The sequence below is a fragment of the Tinamus guttatus genome, unplaced genomic scaffold (assembly GCF_059628265.1).
Source record: "Tinamus guttatus ecotype Peru unplaced genomic scaffold, ASM5962826v1 Tinamus_guttatus_pri_ptg000310l, whole genome shotgun sequence".
Lineage (NCBI taxonomy): Eukaryota > Metazoa > Chordata > Aves > Tinamiformes > Tinamidae > Tinamus > Tinamus guttatus.
The window spans coordinates 56,425-83,049 of NW_028288844.1; the positions used below are offsets into that span (position 1 = coordinate 56,425).

A 26,625-nucleotide genomic window follows, 5' to 3' on the forward strand; every position below is an offset into this window, starting at 1 on the left:
TCACCTGGTAAACGTAGAGGCAAATTATCTAAGCTTTCTATTCTCAAATAATGAGCAAATGTGTAACAGGAAAAAAAAGTGAGTGACTTCTCTTCTTCAAAACGTAAATGTTTTTCTGACTGTATGTCACGGCTGTGACATAGAGCCAGAACATTGTCGTGCGGCTTATTTACACTGGAGGAAGGGGATTGGGCACTGGAGGACGAATGAGAACCTTTTATCTGGTTCCAGTTTGCATCCCTGCCAAAGCACTACCTACAACGAGTTTCAGATTTGTCACTTGGACGCTGACAACTTTGGATTTGCGTGCTGTGTCTTGGCGACATGCTGAAACAAGCAGGGACTTGGATGTGTAAATCCTGGCATCTGCACCCACGGGCAATTGCTGCTACAGGACTGCGAGTACACATTTCTGAGGATACAAAAATATAGGCAATGTTATCTGAGAACTTGTTTTAATAAGAGCAAGCCTGAAACCCTATCTGACTTATAAATTCAGCTCTGTTGCTTATAGACTGGTATTTCTAACAGGAAGGAGGGCCAGGAAAGCCTAGAGTTTATAATTAGTCAAATGTCCATAAGACCTGCAAGAGCAAAGGCCCCTGTAAATGTTCTGTGTGGGAAATGTGAGCTGGTAAACTTTTTTTTTTTTTTTTTTTTTTTTAAGTTGGGCTGGGATATTTTGGGTAGAATTTGGAAGGACAAGAAAAAAAATTAACTTTACCGCCATTAGCAATACTTGGGTGGTGGTGCTGAGTTTAGTATAGTTCAGTTTCTGGGAAAGTGATAAAATCAACAGAAACAGTAAATTATTAAGTTTTCACTTATAGGAGATGTAATTTAGAAATGTGTTATAGCATAGAATAAGAAACACAGCAAACGTGATGAGTCTAACCTGTGAAAATAAAATTTTAATTACTGCTATATCATTTCAAAAGCACATTTATTGCCTCTTATACGTGTGATGGTCAAGAAAGTTCTGGTAGTGCTTAGGTTGTCGCCCTTCCTCCAAGAAACGTTTGACTTCTTTGTAAACTGTGTTAATTTTATTTAGGTGAGAACTGGAATGTATTTTTTAATGCTGTGCATCAGGCACAAATTGTTCTAAAGAACTGAATTTCAGGAAAGTTTTCTAATCTCCAGTGGGTAAATGCTGATCTCCTTTCTAGTAGTTGTTTCCTGTGTGCTGCTGTGGGACCAGGGTTTGGACTAAATGAGCTGCAGAACTCACCACCTTTATTCTGTTACAGAGGAAAAAGACCTAACACCTAAATTCAATTTTTTTTTTCCCTCTTTCCAGGTGAAATGGAAATTCCAGATTCAAATGACCCCCTAGGTCAAGTGGATGGCCTTGAGAGACCAATTCCAACTCCCAAAGGTAAAATTAATCATAGTTCCAATAACTTTCATTTCAAGCATACTTCAGAAAGCACCAGCAAAATCCTCTTGCTGTACATTTGCTTGATTTACCTGTAAATAAGTGCGTGTGAGAAAGGTAACTTCATTCCACTTCATAACCTTAACTCTTAAGCAGGGATATGGACAGGTTTCAGGAATCTATAAAAATTATTTTTTAAACACAGAGTCACAAAATAGTTAAGGTTGGAAGGGACCTCTAGAGATCATGTAGTTGAACTCATTATTTTGAACTATTGTCCTCTGTTACGGGATTACATTTAAACCACACACTTAATTCCGTCAGCAGTATTGCAGGCTATAGCCGTTTTATTCTCTCCTCTATCCACACAACTACCCACTACTTTTGATGGAGAGGCTCCACATTTAAGGTAGTCCCTTAAGGGTAGTCCCATTCTGCTCTTTTGTCATGTCTGAACTTTTAAGACTGCAGATATGAAAGAAAATGATTTTTTAATATGAAATTGCTTGGTTAAATTCTTGCCCAGGAAGGAGTTGCAGTTATTTCCTCTTGTTATGCAGGTTCACAGGCAATACCTGTCTGAGGAAGTAATTAATCACATCTCAAGCATTTCTACATCATAAGGGTTTTGTATTTCCTTCAGAAAAAAAGAGATCCTTGTTCTTATATGACTCACTGCAATAGAATCACTTGCTCATTTCCAGCAGTTCAGAAATGGGCTGCATGGTGTAGAAATGGGCTCGTTTTCCTCCCCTCTTGCGTTTGTGGTTACAGAATTCTTTTAAGTAAGCAAAAATTCTTTGGTTCATATTTTTAATTTCTTTGGTTTGAACCTTAACATGTGTGTTTCTGTATCATACCACAATTGCATGAAGATTTTGTTTGGAGAAACATTACATATTTCTGTTTAGGGCTTTGTGTGTGCTAAGAGATCCTTAAAAAGAGTCCTATAGCTTCTCACATCACATCATCCTGCTTTTGTTTTTTGAGGAAAGTTTGACTTCTTTCTTTTCTCCTCGATGGCAGACTTAATGCAAAATAGGCTTGAAAATAATATTAAGTCTTAATAGTACCAAAAATTAGATTAATTTTAAAAGATCTAAATATAAAAAGATCAGCATCTCTTCCAAATCCTCCAGCAGTCTAGAAAAATGATTCTATCTCTAAAGAAGTAATAAGATTAAGCATGATATTATTAGTCATGTGGATTTAATAAAAAATTGTACATCTCTTCCTTCCAACGAACCCAGCCTTCTAAAGTTGATGGGATAGGACCATGACTTTGCTGGAGTGATGGAGGAGCATTTACTTTTACCCATTTCTTTTAAGTGAGTGCCTGAATTTCCAGAAGGTGGCTACCTCTGAGCTCAGTTTCCCTGGGAACCAGCATAGAACAAGAAGCTTTTATTGTAGAACTCAGGTGTACTGGATAAGTTATTGTAAAAACAGAGAATTTGCAAGCAAATCTCCTCTCACACCAGTGAATCTTTGAACTAGTGATCCTTTCCCCAGATCTTGATCTCAATCCAGTGGTTGTTAGTGGCCTTCTGAGTTATAACAAATGGGGTTTGTTTGTTTTGAGGTAATGAGTATTGCTGGTGTGTGCCGCGTTTAAATAGAAGATCACAATTTCATACTATTAAAATATGCCAAAAATAGGTATTAGAGGGTACTGATTCTTCATACATGGATGAGCTGCTAGTAAAATCTGTCTGGGGGCAGAGGTGTTCGAACATTAATGGTTAAGGAAGTGCATGAGTAAGGGCAACGTGTAGCAGGGGAGGCATCAGTGAGGTGAGATACACTGGGAGACTTGACGATTCCAGCCTCCAGCTTTCAGTGTGTGGCTTCTTCACTAGTCAGTCCAGGAACTTCAGCTCCCTGGAAAAGGCACTATCTTTTTTATTTTGTTTTGACTGCATCAAGTTATTGATCTCATTCAGTGTGTTACTTTTTTATTTTTTAGTTACAAAGCTTTTTTTCTGGTCAATAAAAACACATACAGTAAAATTCACTAATGATTGGACTGTCTCAGTTGCTTTGATTTGAAATGAGGTTATATGTCAGGAATTATTCATATATGTTCCATAGGTAGTGACTTTTCATCCACACAGTCGGTGACAGTGACTCCCCAACTGCAATGTACTGCAAACTGGGCTACGTAAGATGCTCACCCCCTCAAATACGGGAAAAATATTGCTCAAAAAATAAATTCCTTTCTGTTAAGAACAGAGAGCTAACCTCATTGTCTACCTTGGTTTTGGAGATTGTGGGGACCATGTTCGCTTTATGGCAATGTTTCAATAGTAATTCTGCTTCATATCTGAATTGGCTGTAATTTTTTCCAAAGCACAACTGACATGCCCAGCTGCTTGTTTTGAGTGCATATGATCCAAATTGCTTTATTTTACATGCTTGTGACTGCATTTTTATACATTGAGATCACATATAATATAGAAGACTGGGTGTAAATAATGTGATAAAATTGTGCTGTAAAGGTATCACTTCATCTGGAAACACTATATGGCGATACACACTATGAACACTAAGTTCAGTGCAGTTTCCTTAACTTTTCACATGTATTTTGGGAGGACTGCCAGCTTCCTTTCTATCTGCTAACCTGGCTCCATTATGTTGCTGCAGATGATTGATCATCTTCATGTGGTGGTTAAATACAGAGGGAGAGAGGTGAAGGCTTTAGGACACTGTTTAGGAACAGGGGCTGTCTTAGAGTTAGGGGCCTGGGACATCTTTCTTCCTTCCTTATTAGAATGGCATTTCTCAGTGTTGTTCCGGATAAGGTTTATTTGTGGAAGGAGTTACTTTCCTGGGCTCCAGGCAGCAGCTAAGGTGTGATTATTTGATGCATGTGTCCTGCTCTTGTACTTCTAGCAGTATTGCTGTACATATCTAGAAATAATGGAAATAATGCTTTAAAATTTAGTAACTTTTACCTTTATTTCCTCTTACAATTGCATTTGATTCCTTTAAACAATCCAGAACACACTGGCATGCTTTGATATGCTTTATATTCTACCTGTCTATTGTCTGAATATTCCATACTTGCTACTGTATCTGTACAAAGAGCCATTACCGGCACTGGTAAGTTTAATATTAATATATTAATATTCTGCCATTCTGTAAGTTATAAACTATTTTTAGTCTGTGTAAGATTTTCCTTATTTATTAACAACAACAATAAAGTCTTATAGGTAATGATTATTCAATCATCTCTTGGCTGAGATATCATAACTTAAGCTACTTTAAAGTGTTTTCCAAAAAGAAACTCTTTTCTTATTGGAAAATAAGAATTCTTTAACCTGAAGAAATGCCATTATTGAAGTTTGTCACCTGAAAAAATTGCAGTGAGAGATGTCATGTTCTTCTATTGATATCTGAGAATGACAAGAAAAGATTATTCAAAGCCAAAAAAAAAAAAAAAAGGAATGGGAAGGGAAGGGAAGGGAGAAAAAAAAAGGAGAATGCAAAGGGGCTGAGGGAATGAAAATATCACATTGCTTTTTAAACAAATGTTAGCATAGGTTTTATTTCTTAATGGTTTTGTACATTGTATTAAAATGCTTGGAAAGTTTCAACCTAGAAAGATGTGTTCTAAAAGATGGCAATATTTATTGCTTTTTCCTCTCAAGAAATTGTTTGTATTTTCATGTATCCAGCAATTTAATACTCAAACTTTCCATCCTTTTCTCAGGAATTAGACATTTTATATGTTTGTTTCCCTATATGGTACAGGAAAAAAAGGGAATCAACTGTTCCACGAAAAGGCACAATTATCTCATTCCAGCAGCACGGCAGGAACATGGGAAGACATGTAACTTGGAATACTATCCTGCAAATTTACCACTTAGACAACGTGTAAATTTGGCAAGTCACTTAAGCACACTTTGCTTTAATTTCCATGTTCAGAAAATAAGATTGATGATATTTTCCCATCTCTTGAGACTCTAGTATTCATATAGTTTAGAATTTCCTAAAGAGAGTTACAAATTTTTAATAAGTGCTGTGAATATATTTAAGAAAACAATCTTGAAGTTATTTCAAAATTAGTAATGCCTCACTTTTTTAAATTAATAAAGGCAAAAAGCAACAAAAAGAATAGAAATCAAAACTCAAAGCAAGATCAGATATACCAGAGTTAGTTTGATTCAACGTAGGTGAAGAGATTTTTTTTAAAATTGTTTTTTTTAGAGGACATTTCCAATTTGTAAATCGCAGGTAAGATCTTAACAGAAGCAAGAACAATCATTTTGTATTGTGTTTATTCTGTGCTTAGCACAGACAGTTTGAACTTAAAACTTGGATTTCTAAGTACCAGAATAATATTTATAAAACTACAAAAATCGTATTCGTGAGAGGACACAGGGACAGTTGTGTCCTTTATGTTCTTAGTTTAGTACCTGTAATTGTGCATAGAACAATAATTCAACATTCTTATCACTTCTGGGAAAACTTTACTTTTATATGCTTGCCAAAACATACAAAATTGCTCTTTCCTCTTAATCTGAGTTTGCTATGAGATTCTGTTTGATATATTCATATCAAATTTATTCTATTTAAAACATGAAGGACTGGCAACCTAACAAAGACATTTCAAAGTATGAAAGATTTTTGCCAACATTAATGTCACTATTTCCCTGAACTACTTTATTCTTAGGGTGCATTAGAGTATCATACTATAACATAACATATAGACTAAGTTGTATTATCCTTTCATAACCTCTTGACAGAATGGTTTTTACTCTGTTCAAGCAAAACAAACCATTGGCATCGTTTGTGAATTATGTTGGAAACCATAACAAAAGAGTAATTTAATTTAGAGTACTTCTGCCCACAGCAAATGCAGAAATACCCATCAGAGCGATTTTCCCTTTAAAATATTTGGCATACAGATGTCCAAGCCAAAGAGCACTGAAGACAAAAGAAGTATTTTCCCATATTTTAGGGGGTTGTAAAAAAAGACCGCTACTGAAAATAGTCTGAAATAATAGCTGTTAAATAATGGAGAAGACTGACATCTGTTACATTGAGATTAAACCCAAAACCTATTTGACTATCCTTATTCCAAAGGAAGTTTAATTGTTTGTAATATCACATTTGCATATTTAGTTATTCTCTTTAAACACAGTAAGCCCAAAACATTTTCAAGGGAATATTAATTCTGTGTTTCATAGGTATCTCAGTATTAAAACAGGCAAATAAATCTGTTCCAGTTTTTTTAAAACCCAGTTGTTTGGTACAAAATAATGGACTCAGGTGGAATACAAGTAATAGTGCTTTAATGTTTCAGTTTCCCCTATATCTGGCCAAATGGATATTTATTAAGAGAAAGCCAGATTCATTGCAAAAGTTTGTTTTGCATGTTGTTGGGTTTTGCAGAGGTACCCAAATCAGTGTAGGAAATGGCTTGTTTTTACCCCAAAGCATTGCCTCCAACTTCAATCCACACAATATTTGCGGCATGCCATGCATCATAAAAAGCAACTGCTCATTATCACCGCAGAAATTAAACAGGGAAAAACATTCTTAAGGCTACAAGTGGTTGAATTTTCCACTTTGTTTGAAAGGTTTGCAATTATGGGTTATCTAAAGTGGACTCCAAATAACAGGGCAGCTTAACATAAGGCTGGCCGCTCTGTTGCACAATTCCTTCAGATTTAGTAAGTATATAAACACCAGGCTTAGGTAGCATTTCCTGAAGAGAAAATGAAAGTCCCAAATGAAGCCTGTGCACTTTGGGTCTTTGGCCCAGGCGGTGGATCGGTAGCGAGTCCACCAATGTTTCTGAACTTCCTTGCCGAACTTTGAAGAAAAAGTGTGTGCTTCAAAGTTCAGCAGGTTAAAATATTTATTACTCAATTTGTAATAACAGGATAATTTAAAACACTGCAGAAAATGCCTGCAAAATTGGCAGGAGGAATAATGAACTAAAGCCAAATTCTGACCTGCAGGAAATGGACTCAGTTACACTGACTCCAGGGAAAGTGCATCTAATCACAGTGGGGCTACATTTGGCAATAAATCTCTGGCATTGCTTTCTGTTATAATAGTTTTGTTCTAGTTGTTAACAGGATCTGATTCATAAATTCAGGCAAAATATTTTGGATAGTTTCAAAGCTATCGGCCAAATTACTTCCTACAGTAACTCTAGTTTCATTGGAATAACAGTGAGGCTTAACCTGGGGTTTGATCTTGAATTAATGACATTCCTTGATCATAATAAGTGAATTTAATAGCTATTTTCAGCTCTCCTCTCTTCCTGGTCCTACTCTTTGGTTCAGCTGCACTGAGAATAAACTCCAGATCATGAAGTAGTGACAAAATGCGGGGTTTTTGGTTTGATTTAATAAGAAATCATAGGTGAAATAGTCAAGGAAACCCCTTTTCTACTTTGTCAGAGAATGGGTCATGCTTCATAACAGAAAGACTATTGTATGTAAATTGTTGGCTTAAGTAAGTAAGCTTTAGTTGTTTTTATTGTTTCTATACTACAACAAGGTATTACAGTGATTTTTATATCACCTACAAGAATGTCATCTTAATAAAGCATTACATTTCAAAATGAAGTTGGGTAATCTCTCTTCCTTTTTTTAAATCCAAGTGTTGAAGATCTTTAAAAAAATAGATCTTTTGTGTTCTGTCAAAGTTTTTAAATTGCCCTAAAGGTTTGTAGGCTAAGAGGATGGAACACTGAGGTGAAGTTACATACAGATGATTGTATCATTTTATGAGAAAAGAGGGCAACAAAATATTTTTCCTGTAAATTTGCTGTGTCATGTGAATATCTTACAAATTTTTTATTTTACTTCATTTTTCATGTTCAGACTAAATTTACACTTGCCTGCACTGAATTTGCATACTGTGCGTCAAAACAAAGTGTCTTCTGAGAGACCACTTGTAGACAGCAGGTAGTGCCCAATAAAACCCAGGGTTCCAGCCAAAGGTGATTTTCACAGGTCCTGTATTCTTTTGTCTCTTCTACCACCTGCTCATCACTAGCCATTACAGAGGAGTTAAGTTAATGGTCTTTTCAAACATAGATCAAGGCAGAGCATCAGTTTTCTCCAGGTATTTCAGCACGTAGACTGAGAACATTGACCATTACATTTCTTTTGCTGGACTCCTGCACAGTAAAATACTATTTACTGTTCAGTTGCCAAACAGTCTACCTGATGGGACACAGCACATGTGGACATGCATCAGAGACTTACCACCTGCAGTGTGTTGGTAGTTTTTTGCATTTTTGGATCCAGATGACATAAAAATGCAGTGTAATGTAAAGTAGCTTAATGCTGTGTCTGTGGTTAGTGTAAATTCATGCAAACCTGCGAGCATGACAGCTGGATGGTATTCTTGCTTGTTTTGACTATCTCATTAGCATTTCAACAGACCTACATGCTTTCAAACTTTCAACATCTGATGAGAGTCAGTTGCAAGACTTCTAACACCAAATTAAATTTAACGACAAAAGCTGATAAAAATTATGATTGTGAATTTTTTACAGTGTTCTTCCATTTTTTATTCCTTTTTTACCACTTGAGATCACCCATGCAGTCTGCATGTATTTTTTGACAAGGCTTTAGCTTTCAGCAACTCATGAATTAGTAACTTTTGGCTCCCATTTATAAAATTAAAACCCATGAAATCTGATTACTCAATATCCATACAGACCTCTCTTTGTCCGGATTAGCATTGCTTTGGCACTTGATATAAAATATAGCAGCCTACAGTGCAGTAGAAGTACCATCTGTATCAACTTATGCGATTAAGACATCTTGTCTTTAAATTTGTATATAAACTATAAACTCAACTTGCAGGACAAACCTCAAGTTTCTCTCATTGAATGAGTATCTGACAAAGCAAATCAATAATGTCTGAAAATACCTTTTGCAACTTCAACAATTTGTTAGACAAACACATGGCTGTGTAAGAAGATTAATGACAAAATTATAATGATACAAATTATGCCATATTTCTATTTCTGTTTTCTATTTCTATTTTTATGGCAGAAAAGACTTACAAACTAACTAAAAAATTTTTCTGTTGCTCTAGAATAGGTGCCTGTGAAGGCAGTCAGAATTGTAAACGTATTAACTCATACTTCATAGTAGTATACTTCATAATGTGTGTATTGACTTGACCTCAAGTAAGCCTGATGTCAATCATGCAGGAAAAATTGGAGCACGATGTTATCCTACATCTAGGAGAGCAATCTGCACTTCTTTGGAGTGTATGGTTGAAAGAAAACATTTCTGACACCAAGATCCGCTCATGAAGATGTACCTCTGGACAGCCCAGCTGAAGTCTGAACTCTCCGACCTTGTCCCCTTCCAGGTTACTTTCTGACCTTTTTGGAGCCGGTAAACAACATCACTGTGGTCCAGGGGCAAACCGCAATCCTCCACTGCAAGGTAGCAGGCAATCCCTTGCCGAATGTCCGGTGGCTAAAAAACGATGCTCCATTGGTTCAGGAGCCAAGGAGGATCATCATAAGGAAAACGGATTACGGCTCCCGTTTGCGAATCCAGGACCTCGACACCACCGACACAGGGTACTACCAGTGCGTGGCTTCCAATGGGATGAAGACCATAACGGCGACGGGAGTTTTGTTTGTAAGGCTCGGTGAGTTTGAAGCTTTTATAATCGCTCTGGCTGCTTTGTAGATTGGGTATTAGTTTTCACAATGGCACAATGAGAAATCAATCTGATGCTTTTTCAAAAAAGAAAGAAAAAATTCTCAATGGGAAAGGAAATGAGTAAAGCCACTGCCAGAGGCCTCTCTCTCCTAGTGTATGGCTTCTCGCTTGAACTTGATACCCGTTTACTGGTAATAAAAGAAAGTAAATACAGATGGAATGGTCTGTAAATACGTAGTGCAGAAAAAAAATATAAAGAAGTGCCAGAAAAAAAGTCTGAAAAGGTAACATTTCATTGCTGAGGGGGTTCATTCTGCTACTGACTTGCCTTCTAGGCTGCCCTTCGGGGCCTTTCAAGAACTACCTATACGGTGTTTTGGAGGCTCGATTATTCAGGCTTGAAGACAGGCTTTAGTTTATTTTGTTTGGAATTGTGTCTGAAGTGGTGGGGAAAAAATTGAGGGACATTTTCCAAGGATTTCTTTTAATTTTGTGATAATAATAGTTAAGCTCTCAGTTTATTTTGTGGTGATTCATTAAGTGTGGAGTACCCTATCTTACTGCTATTATGGCAGAGGTTAAGGGCATGCTCTTGCCATATCATAAACTCCAGTAGTAAAGCTCAGGTGGATTTAATAGGGCTTAGTACAAGGTAAGTGTAAAGAGAGCATATTGTCAGGATACGCGTTATTTTTTTAATTGTTCTTTCTAATAGGAGGAGGCGTTGTCTAACAAAAATTAAGTCCATTCCAGTTGCTGCCTGAAGAGCCAGAAGTTGCATGTGATTTTTATTTGTGGCTTCAAAAATAGCAATATGCAATTATGTGCTGGAAGCCAGAGACTTTTGTTTGAGCCTTAAGGCCAGCCTTCCTTAAAGAGAGACTGTTTGCCTTGATTGCTGTTGACTTTTTTTTATGCTGCTGTCCTTGAGTCAAACCTGTCAACAACTCATATTTGTTTTGTGTTTGCAGGTCCAACCAACAGCCCGAATCACAACCTTCAGTAAGTACTTTTTAGAAGTTACTTAATGAATTCTAACCAATTTTGTTCTGTAGGAATTTCATTTGTAAACACAGTATACACTGTCCGTGACCACCATGTGTTTGCTAAAAATATTTGATTTGATTGAAAACTCTCAGAATGGCCCAAGCCATCTCAGACAAGGACAGCATTATGTTACAGTGGGTTTTGGTTTGATAGAAATTTCTTGAGCAACTTGTGCTTGCATATTTCATATTTTAGAGAAACAAAATACCACAAAGTCATCATGTTTGAACAGTAATCATTTGCAGGACAAGTATGAGCTGGATGACTGGTTGAAAAAGAACGAGTCCAATCCTTAGGTTGCTGCGGTTTTAAATTTACCTCTGTCATATTAATATAACTGGAAAGGTCAGATAAAATGAGACAGGGATCCTGATTTTGAGTGGTCAGTGGTGTTTTAGTGGTGACTTGGTGATTTTGGCTGCTTGTCTGGATTCACACACTGATCCAGATATACAAATGTAAATAGATCAGTCCTGTTTCATCATCATTGCTTTATATGTTAGCATTAATTTAAATTTCATGTGTTATATAATTTCTTGAGACAGATTCTGCAGTGACTCCATAGAATGAGGAGTGCCTGGGTCTCTGGTATATGTTAATTGTTTAAAATTAGCTTTGGTGGTAGAGGAATTAAAAATTAAAATTAAAATAAGAGAGAAAAAAGCAAATTCATAAAGATACACGGTTGTTTTTCAGAACTATCCTATTGATCACTGTTTGTGAACACCAAAGCCACTCTTAGTGGCTTGAAGGAGAAAAGAATTAGGCCAGTGATGAGTATTTATAAAAAAATACTACTCAGAAATTTCATCTACTTTGAAACATTAAGCGCTTTAGATAACGGCAGAATGATGACTCCTGTTCATTAATCTGTCCATCTCATATGTACTTTATGAAGTAGTCTCACATTTATAAAAATTAGTAACACATGGTTTACATTCCTGTATTTTCATATGCACATGTAAATAAATTTAAAGGATTTCCATATAGATTTTTATGTTTTTCTTAAAATCAATTGCTAACTAATGAGCATTTAAAAACAGCTGTGTGACAACATTAAAAAAAAAAGTAAGCGTTTTTGTAACGACTGACATCCTTTTTATGGTCTTACAGCACTTTACTAACTTTACTAACTGTTACTCACCTGCTCAACAAAGAGAGTCAGATATTAGAATGCCGTCTGTTTTTTAACAAGGTCAGAAAGTGGGAACTGGTACAAAAGGAAGGAAACTAAAATATGCACAGTGAAGCATTTGGCTGCAGATGAGAGCACACAGTCCTCGACTGCAGTGGAAGAGTAGTTAGTAAGTTGTGCGCGCAAGGCAACTCTAGTCACTGAGTGTCTAGTCCCTTTGATTCCCTTTGTGTTTCCCTCATATATATTTCCCAACCTTTTCTGATGCACCAAAAATTACTTTATTAATATTAATAAGTATAATGTAAGTAAAAATAAATTCTGATTAATAAAATGAAGAAAAAAGTTATTTCTTTATTGCATACACTTAGAAAGAGGAAGTGAATTAAAGTTTTAGAGAGATCTTTATTCCTGGCTTTTCTTACCTTTGGCTTGACAAAGCAACCTTTAGCTTATTGGAAATATATATTAAAATAAAGCAAGAAAGAGCTAGAAAAAATCATATCAAAATCATATGTGGGAAAAAAAAAAAAGATGCATGTGTCCTTTGGGTCTGAAGCTGGTTTGGAATAATTGTACCTTTAAGATCATGTTGTACCACTTTTATCACTAGTGTAACTGGAGGCAGCGGAAAGCTGTGCTGTGATCTTTTTTGGAACGGCTATTAAAAGATGAAATGAAGAATACCCTCACTATGAGAGACTGAAAGGAAATCTTAAACTTGAGAAAAACATGGTTAGGTCTGAGTTCCAGTGAGTAGTCCTCCAGGATTTAGAATGTCAAGATGTCAAGGGTTATGGGTCTTTCTACCAGTTTTAATCCCTACTCCTCTTACGATTTTCTTGCTTATTCCTACTTACCTGGGTTTTGTCCACCCTTCCTAAATTCCTGCCCTTCCTTCTGATGCTCTTTCTTGCATTTCCTTGCCCTTTCCATGCCTCACAGTTGCTGTTTTCACCTTCCTCTGCTCCTGCCTACCTTGCCACAAGCTACTGTCACTTGGCAGTGGAGGCTTGGTTTGGTTTTATGCTTTTCTAATGAATATTTTGTGTTAAATGCTGCAGGTCAAATTGTAAGCTTGAAAAGAGGACTGGAGTTTGTAGAGGCTAGCAGGAGCGGAGGAACGGCAGGGAACAAAGGGCTCTTTCTCGGCTCCGCGCGCCGAACCACCCCAGTGCTGTTTCTCTTGGCATTAGTGTTTCCCCAAAAGATACACTCCAGTTCAAGCACTGAAACCTGAAACCACTGTATCTTAGCTTTAAACTATATCTAATGAATTATTAAGGGATAAGAAACCTTTGCTTGTACAGATACCATCTCGCGAGGCATTTTTATGTAGTCCATGTGTTCAGCTGTGCGTTTCTTAGGAGTCATATAGCAATTAAGGATTGATGTAGTTCAAATGCCACATGACACAGTCCAATTTGCCAGTGCAGAAAAAAGGCCATGACTTTCAGATAATGAGACTGGGACATTTCCATAAAAATCTTAAAATAAAAACTTAAAGCCAGGTATGTAGTATTAAACTGGGATGCACTTGGTAGGGGATGTCTTCTTTTGAGGTCTGCATTTGTAGAAATCTCTAGAGATTTTTCTATCAAAATGGAAAAATACAAACCAATCCAAGTTACTTCAGTTATCAAAGTATTAAAATCTTTGACAGCATTACAAGCTAGAGCAAACTGAGTTACAGAGCAAAGGAAATGAAAACACAGTCACAAAACTAAGCATTACTAATAAGTTGAATTCTTTCTCTCACTGCATAGTAGCTTAACAGTTTATATCATTAACCCTCCCATGTTGTTTTTCTAAAATGGCAAGCTGGCCATTCGAAAAGATATAAAAGTGTACAAATAAAATACCGGGGAAGCAAATATCTGAGAATGGTATTTAACATAATTTAATATTGATAGATGTTACTGTCTGGAGTAGGAGGGCAGAAACAGCTGCTTTTCCTTCCAAAAGTACTGTTCCTGCAAGATGATTTTATTCTAAAAGACTAAGTGTCCCCTACTCTAATCTATTTTGCTCTTGTATTGAACTGCGGGATTGAATCCCCCCCACCTTGTGCAACTTCCTGACTGGAAGTGGTGGCTGGCATTCTCGTTAAAACTCCGTCACCGTAGTGAGGCCACCTTGAAGGGGACTTGGCTTGAAAGACACCTCAAAGTTTCCTGCTCTAGGGCTTGTGGAAAATCTGATGTGTCTTTTAGAATGAATGAGGTAGCACCAACAGAAGTAGTTATGAAGTAAGACCTTGCGAAGTGCAGCTAAAGAGAAGCCTCTCTGTTAGCGTGGTGTCCGTTTCCCCGATGGGCCTTTCTGCTGTCTAGTAGGGTGGATGCTGGAAAGTGAACATCTCCCTCCAGAGCCCTGTGTCTGGCTATTGAAGAACTGACATGGATGAACTATGAGAAATCCCTGTGTTTTCAAGCCCTGACTAATACCTGTTTTGAGCTAATTCACTAATACCAGTATGCTGAATCCTCAGAAATAGAAATAGGTGGGAAGAAACACCTTAGTCATAGCAAAAGTCACTGAGGCTTTGGATGGGAATTTTTTGTTTTGTCAGCCATTCAGAACGAATCTGCATCCTCCCATCCCTTGGTTTATTCAGGTAGTTTGGGGCAACAGTAGATATTTTAAAATTCAGCCCATTGAATAAAAGTAGTGACAGGACTGGAAATTAATAAAAGCAGTTCTTTCAAAGAGAGTGGTATCTTTAAAAAGCAAGTAGCATCTCAGAGGTGAAACACTGGTGAAGAACCCCTAGACTGGCATAGGCAATCATCTGCCCCATCACGCTCATCACATGGCCAAAGACACCTCTCCTTTGAGCCCAACAGTGGAGTTGCAAATGACATGACAGGTGCTTCTGTGGCCCTATGATGGGGACAGGTACATTTTCATCACGTGACAAATGTCCATGTGAGGAAACAAGGGAGTGAGTCATCTAAGCTCTTCACCCCAAAGCTCCCTTCCCTCTCACATCTGAGGGACTTTCAGGAAAAAAAGCAGTAACTGAGAGAGAACTTAAAAGTTTTTTGAGAGGTGGATCTGGCTGCAAAAGTGAACGTACCCAACATTGCATTAAAATCAATCGTCATTGCATTAAAATCAACATTGCCTTCATTCAGCAGCACAGGCCATGTTTTCTTCACGTCCTTAGATGATGCAAATGCTCTCTTTGACTTTCAATACAGTTCAGCCACTGATTATGATGTTTTCAGGATTATACAAAGTTCTCTTAAAATTCACAGGCACAAATATTTTAAAACCAGAGCAACAAAGTTCTGCCAATTCAGAAGTTCCTTCTTTCTATTCATGTCCATAAGGATGAGGTGTTCAAAGGTGATGCTCCTGCAGAACCACATGTTCACCATTTGTTTCATCAAACCATTCCTTTGGCTGAGGTGACCATATTTGAAGTGGATATATTTTTTTTCAAAGATATCTGTGGTAACATTTTGTACTTATAGAATAAGCACATACTTTGTATTCTGGTTTCCAGCTTTAATCAAGGAAGGAGTATTTTGTGAATAAAATGCTGGTCTGTGATTTTGGAGATCTGGATGCACTTTCTGGCTATGCCCCTGTTTCCATGTGCGATTAGGGCAAGCTATTTAACCTTTGTTTCTCTGTTTTTTCTCGTAAATGGAGATGGCTGGTCTCAGGAATCTCTTTGCCTTCCCCTGGTGTGGGATCAGATCATTTAAAAACGTTTAATGTATCTTCCTATTTTACAAACGAGCAACTGCAGCACAGATAACCTGAAGCTGTTCTACGTTAAACAGCATTTCTTCAACTTTGATTTTCCACCTTAATCTTGTTGGGTCTCAAATAAATGGTGAAGGGTCTAGCGCACTGTACATTATTTAATGTGAGAAATAAAAATGAAATATGGGCTTAAAAAAGAGACTAATTTAAGTTTCAGATGTGTATTTAAACTACCGTGGTTAGCATCTTGGGGTAGGTGCAAGTGTTTCTATTTCCACAGGTTGTTATCTAGCAATACTATTGCAAGTGGTAGTCTTTATTTCTTTTAAAGGAATGAGAGATCAAAGGAAGGAAGCTGATGGGTAATATTGTGAAAAGATTGTGGTAATGTGTCATGCTTATTAATCCATATTGTCCAGACGTCCAAAGAAAAATGAGATGCTAAACACACATGTAAAATATGACTAAAAATAGACGTCCAGAAGAGCTTTACCTTCTCCATGCTATCTGTGCATAGATCAAATGCCTCGACTCCGTAAGAGGTAACACAGCTGCTTTGCACTGCATTACCTGGTTACAAAACCAGGAAGCCAGCCCTTTAGGACTCTCCAGCTGCTGCAGTAAGGTTTCCAAATAGCATAGGAAGAAGAGGCCATTAGTTACACTTCTGTATAATATTGCAGTTAAACTAAATGTAGCAGTGCCTTGTTTTTTCCCAGCTGGTAGGTGAGCACATCAGTGAAGGCACAAGGTGCAACTCTGGGATGTGCAACATACGTCCAGGAACCAAATGCAGCTCTGAATTTTGCCCAGTTCACACATCCTCCACCAGTGAGTCCAAGCTAACTGATCAGCAGCAGGTGCTCGTGTTTGGACAGCTCAGAGTAGTAATTGGTATTAATCCACCCAAGAAGTTACAAGCAAAACAGGGCATTTGTTGTTCCTTTTAAGGCTATATGTAAATTGATATTCAAAAGAATAATGGCCCTTAGCGTTTTGGCAAGTAACTAGTGCAGCTGTTGGACATCCCTGATATAAGCGGTGAACTTTAGTTTGTTTTGATTTTACTTCCTCCCTTTCTCCCTCCCCTTCCCTTCTTTGCTCTGCAGCTTAAATGGCTTTCAAAGTATTTATTGTATGTCCTACAAAAGGCCAGTTATATGTCCCTGTGACTTCCTGTCATCATTTGATGCCACATTGAGTTTAATTAGAGTTCCTTAGGATGCTGAATAGCCTTTAAGTACATAGAAGGAAAGGGTGAATACTGTAGTTCGGCACAAACATAAAGGAACACTACTCTAGTGAAAAGGGGGTAATTTAAAAAATGAGTTAGGGTTGTAACACTGCCACAAATCATCCTTTCAATTTTTATGGCTTTATAGTTATAATTTTTCCTTACTTCTGTAATATTCTCCTCTACTTCAGTTTGGAAGAATTACATTAAATGCAGCTTATTTACTATGCTTGAGAAAAGGTGAAACAGATTTTCCAGTCATTAAATTTAAACATGTCCCTTCAAAACAGAATAATATTAAGGGTGAGTGAAGGTTAAGAAACAAAAATGAAAGAGAAGGAAAAAAACTAGTAAGGAAATCTGCTATTTCAAATTCATTCTGCTCTCAAGCCTAAAATTTGAGGTGTCTGATATAATTTTTCTCTAAAAACAATTAGCAAGAAGCATGTCTCATCTACAGTCTCTCATGTTCTGCAACAGTATCTTTCAGCTGCATCCCACTTGTCAGGAGCAAAATATAAAAGAGACAAAAGATTACTTTACATGAGAGCCATAATTATAATTTATTTATTTATTATAATTTGGTATATGACAGAAATTTTGGTTGTGCACTTTTGTGCACATGTCTATGCACCTTGCATGCATACTAGCATGTGCACACACTTTTTTTCCCAAGTTTTTACAAAAGTTCAGTTTGCAAGATGGAAATAACTCCTCCCATACTTTCCTTCAAGCTGAAAAATCAGTCTTACTTTCATTGCTCTTCTGTGAGACATGCATGCATGTGGCATGCATATGGTCCTCTAATTTTTTCATCTATCTCAGTTGTGCAAAATTAGCTTGAAAAGCTCCAAATGCCAATAGAGTATTTCATGCTATAAATCATTGAGCAGAGGTGTAAAAGAAATACATGTGATGTTGTTTTCAAAGAGTATCCCCCCAAAATAAGCGTGGCTGTGTCAGCAGTGAACAGTGTAAGAAAGTTTTGTTTACTGCAGTAGCAAATCTTGTATGCTTTCAGCAAGTGCAGTGCAGACCTTCTTTCTATTTTCTCCTGTAATAGATCCCTGTTTCTTACATTACGTAGAAACATATTCATAACCGTCAGGTCTGCTAAATTGCATGGGGATCTGAAATTGAGATCAAAAGCATTCTTGGGAGTATTCTGTGTTAACCAAGTTCACATACCAGAGCTGCTTTCTGAATTTGAGTGGCGGTGCTTCAGACTGGGTGAGATAGTCCCCATTTGCTGTTTGGTAGCTGTAAGGTAGCATGTTTATCCTGCATTTGGTAATTAATGTGGGAAAAGATTATAATGTTTTACTGTATGTTTTTCTTTTACCGGTAGTTTGCATAGAGATTGAAGTGAAAACATATTGCAAGATTGTGCAAGTCTCTGCAAGGGGTGATTCGCTGTTATTCTGAGCATCCCAGTTTTCAAGCACTAAGAACTAAATGCTGACATGCTAAACCTCGGAGCAACATTTGATTTCCTAATTAGGTTTCTGATTTGGTTAATGAAGAGGTTATTAACTTTAAGCATGATTAGATTAATTTATGGAACTGCCATGCTAGTACAATTACTACTTCCTAGCTATCAAGCTAATAATGTTTGCGTAGCATTGTGTGTATGTGTGTCGTCTGAAAGTAAATTACAGCTGTGATTTTCAGTGGGAGTGTTTTGCTTTGCCTGAGGTATAGTGCTGTATCCTCTATTAGACCTTAGGATTGTCTAACTGGACAATTTAGTTCGGCAAGGGAAGGAGGAGATAGAAAAGCCTTTAGAAACAAGGTATTCTTTACACTCAAAAAGCAGCTTTTGAGTCAAAAGAAAGAAAAGTGAGAGGAAATAATCATTTGAGATCACGAGCTCTGAATGGGTGCAGAGGACCCTGCAGCCGTTTGGGGTGCCCCAACAAAGGGCATTTGATGAGCCCAGGCCTCTGCTCGGCTACTGACTGTTGCTACCAGGATAGGAAGCAGCTGGGAGTAGTGGAGAGTGTTTTTATTTCAACTTCCTAGGAAATCCGCAAGCTCTGATTGAAACAGGCAGAGAATTTCCCGTGCAAGGAGAGAAAAAAAAAAAAAGGCTAATTTTCCCAATTCGGCAAAAATCAACAATCCCATTATGTGGAATTACGACAAAACACCACATTTATTTTTGTGAGGTTTTCCTCCGCTGCAGCACCCCGAGTTGTGGCTGGAGCCTCGGGAAGCACACAAAGCTGCCAGCCTCCACGGAGCAGGCTGTGCCTCTGGCAGGGGCCAGCCCAGCGGAGGAGATGCCCAGAGCTCATTTGCTGCCAGGAAGGAATGGCAATACCTAAAAATAGTAGATTTTGCCCCACGTCCTGGGGAACTTGTGAATGTAGCCCATCTTGCACATCACCATCTTCATATGATCAGCCTAGGCCCGCAGGAACGTAACTGTTCTCCGGAGATCTGATCTACACCAAGCTTTGCAGACAGGACTGGGAAAATGAAAGAGTTTGGCACCCGCATCAAGGCTAGTGCCTAAGGTTAAACCCGGTGTTGGTGGTAGGCTGAACGCCCGGGGAGGACAAGCTTGGAAACAGAGGGCCAGGCAGGATGGTGATGCACAGCAGGGGCTACGCCTGAATCATTTTTTGAACTTAAAAAAGAATTAGCTAGAGAATGTAGAAAATTGTAGATCAAGCTGGGAAGTATTCTGAAACCCTATCTCTGCAATGCTGTTGCATTAAGTAGTTCATATCATATCTGTATTACATGGCAGAGAAGCTAGCAAGTTACTGAGAGGCTTCACATTATTGCTTAAGTCATTTACCCTGAGATTTTCTGATAAGTGGAATATGCTATTTTTTTTCTTAAGACTGGAGAAGAATTCAGAGAAACAGACATTTTAACATTTTATGACTTAACACAATTTATAGTTTCAATAAAAATGTTCTGCTAAGGACTTTGAAGATGAGTGCTTCCATGTACATAAGTACATAACTACATAAGCTTGAACTTTGATGCAATGATAATTTTTGGCTGTATTACAAAGGAATCTATGCTATCAGACATAATCTCTGTTTAGCTGAAATAGCAAAGCCACCTTTTTATATTTTTTTATTTAAAAAGAAGAAAGGAGAAAAAAAATCATAACAGCATGGTTTCTGTCTTTTTTGACTTGCTCAGATACTTTCAGAGAGGAATATCTTCATAGTGCTACAACCAGCTATAGCTTTTTTAAGATACGAAACAATTTTGAATATGACTTTTATCCATTTTGTGCAAAATTCTTTGGACTTTCTGGCCCCCAATAAAGAGCTAGAAAGCACATTACAGAAAATTGCTTTATTTACTATCATTTGAGAGAACTTGGAAGTGCAGAAGCATGAAGTATTTTCAAAGGATTTGTTTTGTTCTGCTTTTCTACTCATCTTTCTCCTTGGTAACCTCTTTTTTGTTGTTTTTATAAAATTGGATATTTCTTATCAAGCCTTCTTTCCCCTTGAGATCATATACCTCCTGCTTGACTCTGCTGCTTCTGACTACATTGACAGATTTTAACGAACAAATTGACGCTATAACACTTACATTTATCTGTATAATATGTTTACAGCCAGTGTTTTTCATGAGTTAAAGGCAAGCAGAAAATTTCTGTTTGTGCACAGAATTTTCCCAACGTTGGTATAAATCACAGGGCACGAGGGGCTGCCTGGAGGGACCAAAGCGCCCGCGCTCTCCTTCCCCGTGACTTTGCTGCCTCCATGTGCAGTGCCCGTCCTGTCCAGCCCCTTGGTTCACGTGTCTGGCTGCTGCCTGGTCCACGCTGAGGCCCTGGCTCTTCTGAGGCCTTTCCAGTGCAGATCCAGGTCACTTGGCATGAAAAGGGAGGACAAATGTGATGATTTTTGCTTTGCCCCTGCAGTAGAGGAAATAGCTGATATCAGAGGAAATAGCTGATATCAGAGATGCACTAGGAGGCTCATTGGGCTGCTCCTCCTCTTTAGAGATACCAGAAGGAGGGGATTTAATAGACAATTCTAAAAGACAAAGAAGGAAAATTTTACATATAATTTGCCAAAAAAAAAGGGGGGGGGGTGAGATTGGGAGATTGGGTAGGGAGGAAGACTCTTAATGTCTTCTGTGGTGCACCAAATCCTGGAATGTGTCCAGACCAGTGGCCTCTCTAAAATTTAGTTATCTAGTGACTCCAATTGTGAAAAGGATGTGTCCGGGAAAAATAGCTGATATTCAGCACGAGTCATCCACAATCTTCCTTGAGCCTGATAATCACACCTCAAGGTTTTGTTCCTGTGTACTGCAGTGGAAGGAGAAGTTAGAAAAAGGCCATTTCAGTAAATTGAAAGAGAGAACCTGTAGATAGAAGTAACATTATATCATCTTCAAGTTTGAAATTAATGGTATTTCAAAGGAGTCTGCTACAGGCATGGCTGGTAATTCCTCCTGAGATTAGGCTCTGTTCCTTATATAAATTTAGGAAGTAAATACTGGAGTGCAGTTGGGCTTCTTTCATCTTCACATTGCCTAATCTCAATTTCATTCCATTTCAAATGACAAAATCCTTTATCTTCTGTCTGCTAACAAAACTTCATTGTACAGGAGTGATTCAGTTAAACTAATATATCAAAAGCCAGACTTTTCCCCACTCTCTGAGTAACATGATACTAGCTAAAGGGTGGAATGGCACTTAGTAACTTGTATTTCTGTAGGGCCGCTTCAGTTATTTTACTCAAATAACTGTAGGAAGGGTAATAACTTTGGCACAGGGCTGATGCAGGATGAATCTGTGAAAGAAATGAAGATGATAACATTCAAAGTGGGTTTTCTTAAAAAGTTGAAAGCAGCATCCTGATTTTTGTCTCCAAAAACACTGTAGTTATAATCAGTTATGGAAATAAGACAACAGTCTAAAAATAAGGTTGTTGGCTGCACACCTGTGATTGGCAAACGACTGATTTTCTCTAACTTGTCTTAAGCACTAAGTCCATTTGCAGTTGTGTTTGTGTTTTTTGTAGAGTCAAATAATCTGACTATTGTCTATTACAGGCTTTGTCTCTTACGGGATTGATGTCTCAACTGCCATGCTTAAAATTAACAAATTTATCATGACTGCTGTTTTAATCAGCGTAATAAAATATATTTTTTTCTACTGATTTTAGTCATCAAATATGGAGTTGCAGTTAACGGTGTTTTTCATGAATTTGCAGATAAATATTTACATGATGTTCAACACCCTTTTATTTATTTATTTATTTATTTATTTATTTATTGTTTCAAATGAAAAACAGCCAAACAAGTGCTGCTTATTTAATGCTTATACTCGTTCTGTGTTAGCAGTAAGGTGGTCTTACTTGTTTGGGACTGCTCTTACAGTGTGAGCATCTGGCAGCAAAAGTCATGGGCCATCTCCCCAGTGAGTGTAAATTGTCACAGGTCCATTGATTTCAACTCAGCTATGACTATTTACACAAATTCTCCTGCCTCCTAGTTTTTGCCTTTTCAAGACTAGATTCCTTTTCTTTTCTAATATTATTTATCACATTCCTTTAGTGAACGGAAAAACTTCTATGTCTGTCTTCTGCTTTAGAGAAGTCCCTGAGGCCTTAACTATTTTCCCAGCTATTTTCTGGCATGCCGGTAGGTTTGAACTTTTGGTACTGGCAAAGATATGCAAACAGATGGTTTTATGTGCAGGAAAGGTACGTTGTTTACAGCCAAACCTTTGGTCAGGGAGTGCGAGTGGCAGCAGAGCAGTATTGCTATGTTGCTTTTGGATGACCTGGGATAGTCCTGACATTGATGCAACCTTTCTCAGTGCAGCAATAGTTTGGTTGATGCTGCTCAGGAAAAATCCCATTCCTTCCCTCCATCAGTTATTTGTAACCCAATCCCGTTGCCTCAAAAGGCAGTAGTAAAACTCTGTTGATCTCCTTGGTGCGATGCAGCAGAAAGAGCAATTTTACAGCCTCTTGCCATGTGTCAGCAATGACTACTTTAAAAGGTGATTCTCTTGACACATTTTAACCCTGGTAACACAGGAAATGGAGTGAAAAGATTTTGTTTTGTTTTATTTGGTATTTTCACTAAAAGGTAAATATATATCTTAGACCTCCCCAAAAGGAAAACTAATTTTTTTCCTCTTGCAGGTTATGTAAGAGACAATTTCTGCATAAGAATTTTTGTACAATAACCTAATACAGATTTGCTGCTTTTGATGGGAGGTAAATTTGATAGGACTGATTGCTGCAGTATGTTTCTCTTCTCTCTAGATCATCCCTATGACCTGTTTGTGTGGGAGGGAGCAAATATTATGTGTCGTGAAATCATTTTAGCCATGGAAAAGTGATCCCTGTGTGTGTGTCAAGTTAGTTCCCTGGCACTATGATAGGATATATGTCAAGAGTAGGGGGAACAAATTACCAGGGCAGTCATGCCAGTTTTTATCAGTTCCTGGACTGAAATCCAATACACATACATATACGTGTGTGTGTATATATTTATATGTATATATATATAAAAGCAATAAATTTTTTTTTTTGAAGACAGAAATTACTGAACTTCTGTTGATGCTCTCTGGAGCACATTGTTAGTGTGATTTGTCTCTCTTGGACCAAATGTAAGCTCCTTATTCTTTTAATTCTGTGTATTGCAGTACACTTAACCTGTGTGCTTCTTGTTTATGGAGTAGCTGCACACTGGGTTAAGTAAACTTGGAATCTGAAATATGCTGCCTGTCCTTTCCCCTCTGGTCTGATGATTGTTGATTATAATCTTCCTTCTTACCCAGCTTCTGCCATAAAAATTCTCCAGCCAGAACTATCAGAAACTCTAGGAGTTTCCCAGGAGATAAGTGACCTTTTTTCCAAATTCCCTGTTTCTCCTCCCATAACAAGCAGGACGGTATATTTTTTTCACCCTTTCCTTAGCCTGTTTAACTATGAGTTAGCCTTACACTGTTTTTTTGTGCACCTTTCATTGTTTTGCCCACTTGCAGAGAACATAAAGGGAGTCTTAATATCCTCTCTTAGAATTCAACAGTTTTTTAATTCTAAGCTATTTGCTATCTGGGCAAGATTAAAAAAAAAAAAAAAGTCAAAACTGCAGTTTTGGTATTTGTAGTGGGAAAATTAATATATAATTTTAACAGCAGTTTTAAGTTTGCTCATGGGAAAATCGTATAAGAGGACCCATTTTCTACTAACTTTTCAAAAACTCAACTGCTGGATATCCTGATACGTTCTATAAATTGGTTTAATATCATTTACTTTGATCATTAACTTTCAACTTATAAGTTGAAGTTTTTTCCCTCTGAATAACTTTGAAGTTTATTATTGGACTATATTAAAATAATATCCTCAAACTATGTCCTCAAACTATGATTCTAAATAAACCTTTTGTTAATTTTATCATAGGGTATATTGGTAGGACATTTTAAAGCTAGTTTAAAAATACAACTTGTCTACCTTGATCCTTTTCACTTAGTTTTATCTCAATATTTGGGTTCAAAACCAGAAATTCACTATAGTAGTTGGTATTCAGAATATATATAAGATTTCTGGATTAGCCTGAATGTAAAGAACCTGTTTTGAAAAATTATAATTTCATTTTGCATACAGACTAATGACCAGAAGATTTGTCATTCTCTTTTCTTCTGAATTTCTGACCTGTCTTCACAGGTTGGTACTTCACGACTTTCTTGAATGAGTGCAAAAAGCATCTATTAATTGCTTTTTCCAACTGCTGTTTTATTTATTGCAAGTTGTTTATTCTTCCCAACTCTAGCACTTCTGTGTCAAGAAAGATTTCTGGTACTTATCAATGTTGGTTATTTGGAAGTTTTTCATCATTATTAAAAGGAACAATTGGGAACTTCTTATGGTTGAATCTGAATCTATAGTGTTGGATTCTCCGGCTTAAATACCAACACTGAATTAAACAGAGAAAGAAGAACATGGATTCCTTATTACATTGCAGCACAGGCTTTTAGTCTGTAACATATGTCCAAAAAAAAAAAAATCAGTTGTTATTCAATTTCTGAGTACTCAATGTGGCAAAGTTCATCCTTATAGGTGATGCATCTCTTCTATCATTAGGCAAATCGTTTTAACCTATGGCAGGTTTCTCTTTTTAACTAAAATCTATGCGATACAGTCAGAAATAAGATACCTTAATGGCAAATAAAGATTTCCTTGCTCTCCACTACTTTCACATTTCATTTCATGAGCTGTCATGTCTCAGGGCTAAGGTTTCTAAGCCCTCCTGTGTCTCTGTGAATTTTTGATACTTACCTGGGTGCTGCCACATGTTTTTGTCTTCGTTCTTAAAAGGTTTGCAGGGGAAACATTCTCTGTTGCAATAGGTCTGCACTCACTGTGTTTTTAAGGACACAAAATGTACACTGAAAGCTCTCAGTAGACTTACTGTTATATGTTTTACAAAATGATTGTAGTAGAGAATAGACTTTCCATAGTTGCCTTGTATTTATTGGCACTTTTTTGTTTCATACGTCCTCCCGTCTGTTCCGCTTTGAGAGTTGCATACAATAGATTGTGTTATGTAGATATCATATATTACATTATGCCCAGATGTATTCTGTCACCATTTCAGATTTTCCATTAAGAATAGCCTCTTTGTTTGCTAGCTGTTTTCTTTCATAGTGTTTAGTGTTCTTTGTGTCACATGTGAAATTAAAATAATGCTTAATGCAGGGTGGGAGGAAGCTGTGTTCAGGGTATTTTTTTTCAGGCTATGTAGTACTTCTGGAATTATCTCTATATGCTTTAAATGAGATATACCATGTAGTAGTGTCAGGCTGCTTCAGGTACAGTTCATGTTTTATGGTATATGTAAAGAAAATCACTAGTTCTGAATTACATGTCTTTCAAGCTGACTAACCCAAAGCTGCTGGATTTTGCAGCCTGTCCCCAGGGGCTGGGAGGCATCCAAACGGAGGCCACCACATTCCCCGTATTATGGAGAGGAAAGGTTCAATTCCCAAGGGGAATTTAGGGATCTAAGCAAAGATGGAAGAAGAAGCTCAAGACATAGGATGTCCTGGGCTCTGTCTTGTAAAAGAAAATAATAATTTTGTATAAACATGAGGAAAATCACTTGTGGGATTTCAGCTATTACTGGGATTCCTGATCAGAGCAAGCTTCATGCTCCAAGCAGCAGAGAATCGAGGATGCATCAGTGTTTCTGCTCGTTTTGCCCCTCTCGATCATGAGTGTGTGCTAAGGACTCTGACCTGGCAGCGGGACGTGCAGAGCAAGAGCCCTGCTCCGCTGTGCATTTCTGACATTGGGTTACTGTTTACTTTTGCGTGCGTCCATGGCAATGGTTGTATCCAGTTGCCTATAGCATGTGGCAGGGAAAGTCTGCATTAACATATATATGTTTATATGGTATATAAGTTGTATTTGAAAGTTCGTGACAGAAATAAATAAACAGAGCTAAGTGAGAGATC

General features: G+C 37.5%; 1 protein-coding gene across 1 annotated transcript in view; it reads left to right on the forward strand.

Moving 5' to 3' along the window:
• Positions 1–1,284: 1,284 nt before the first annotated feature.
• ROR2 (ROR family WNT receptor 2) overlaps positions 1,285–26,625 on the forward strand; it is a gene marked incomplete at its 5' end in the record, with an annotated part of 38,897 nt that continues 13,556 nt past the window's right edge. Inside the window, 3 exons of the mRNA XM_010227964.2 lie at positions 1,285–1,378; positions 9,731–10,018; positions 11,004–11,034. Coding sequence (XP_010226266.2) covers positions 1,285–1,378; positions 9,731–10,018; positions 11,004–11,034 — 413 coding nt within the window. The remainder of the gene's footprint in view (positions 1,379–9,730; positions 10,019–11,003; positions 11,035–26,625) is intronic.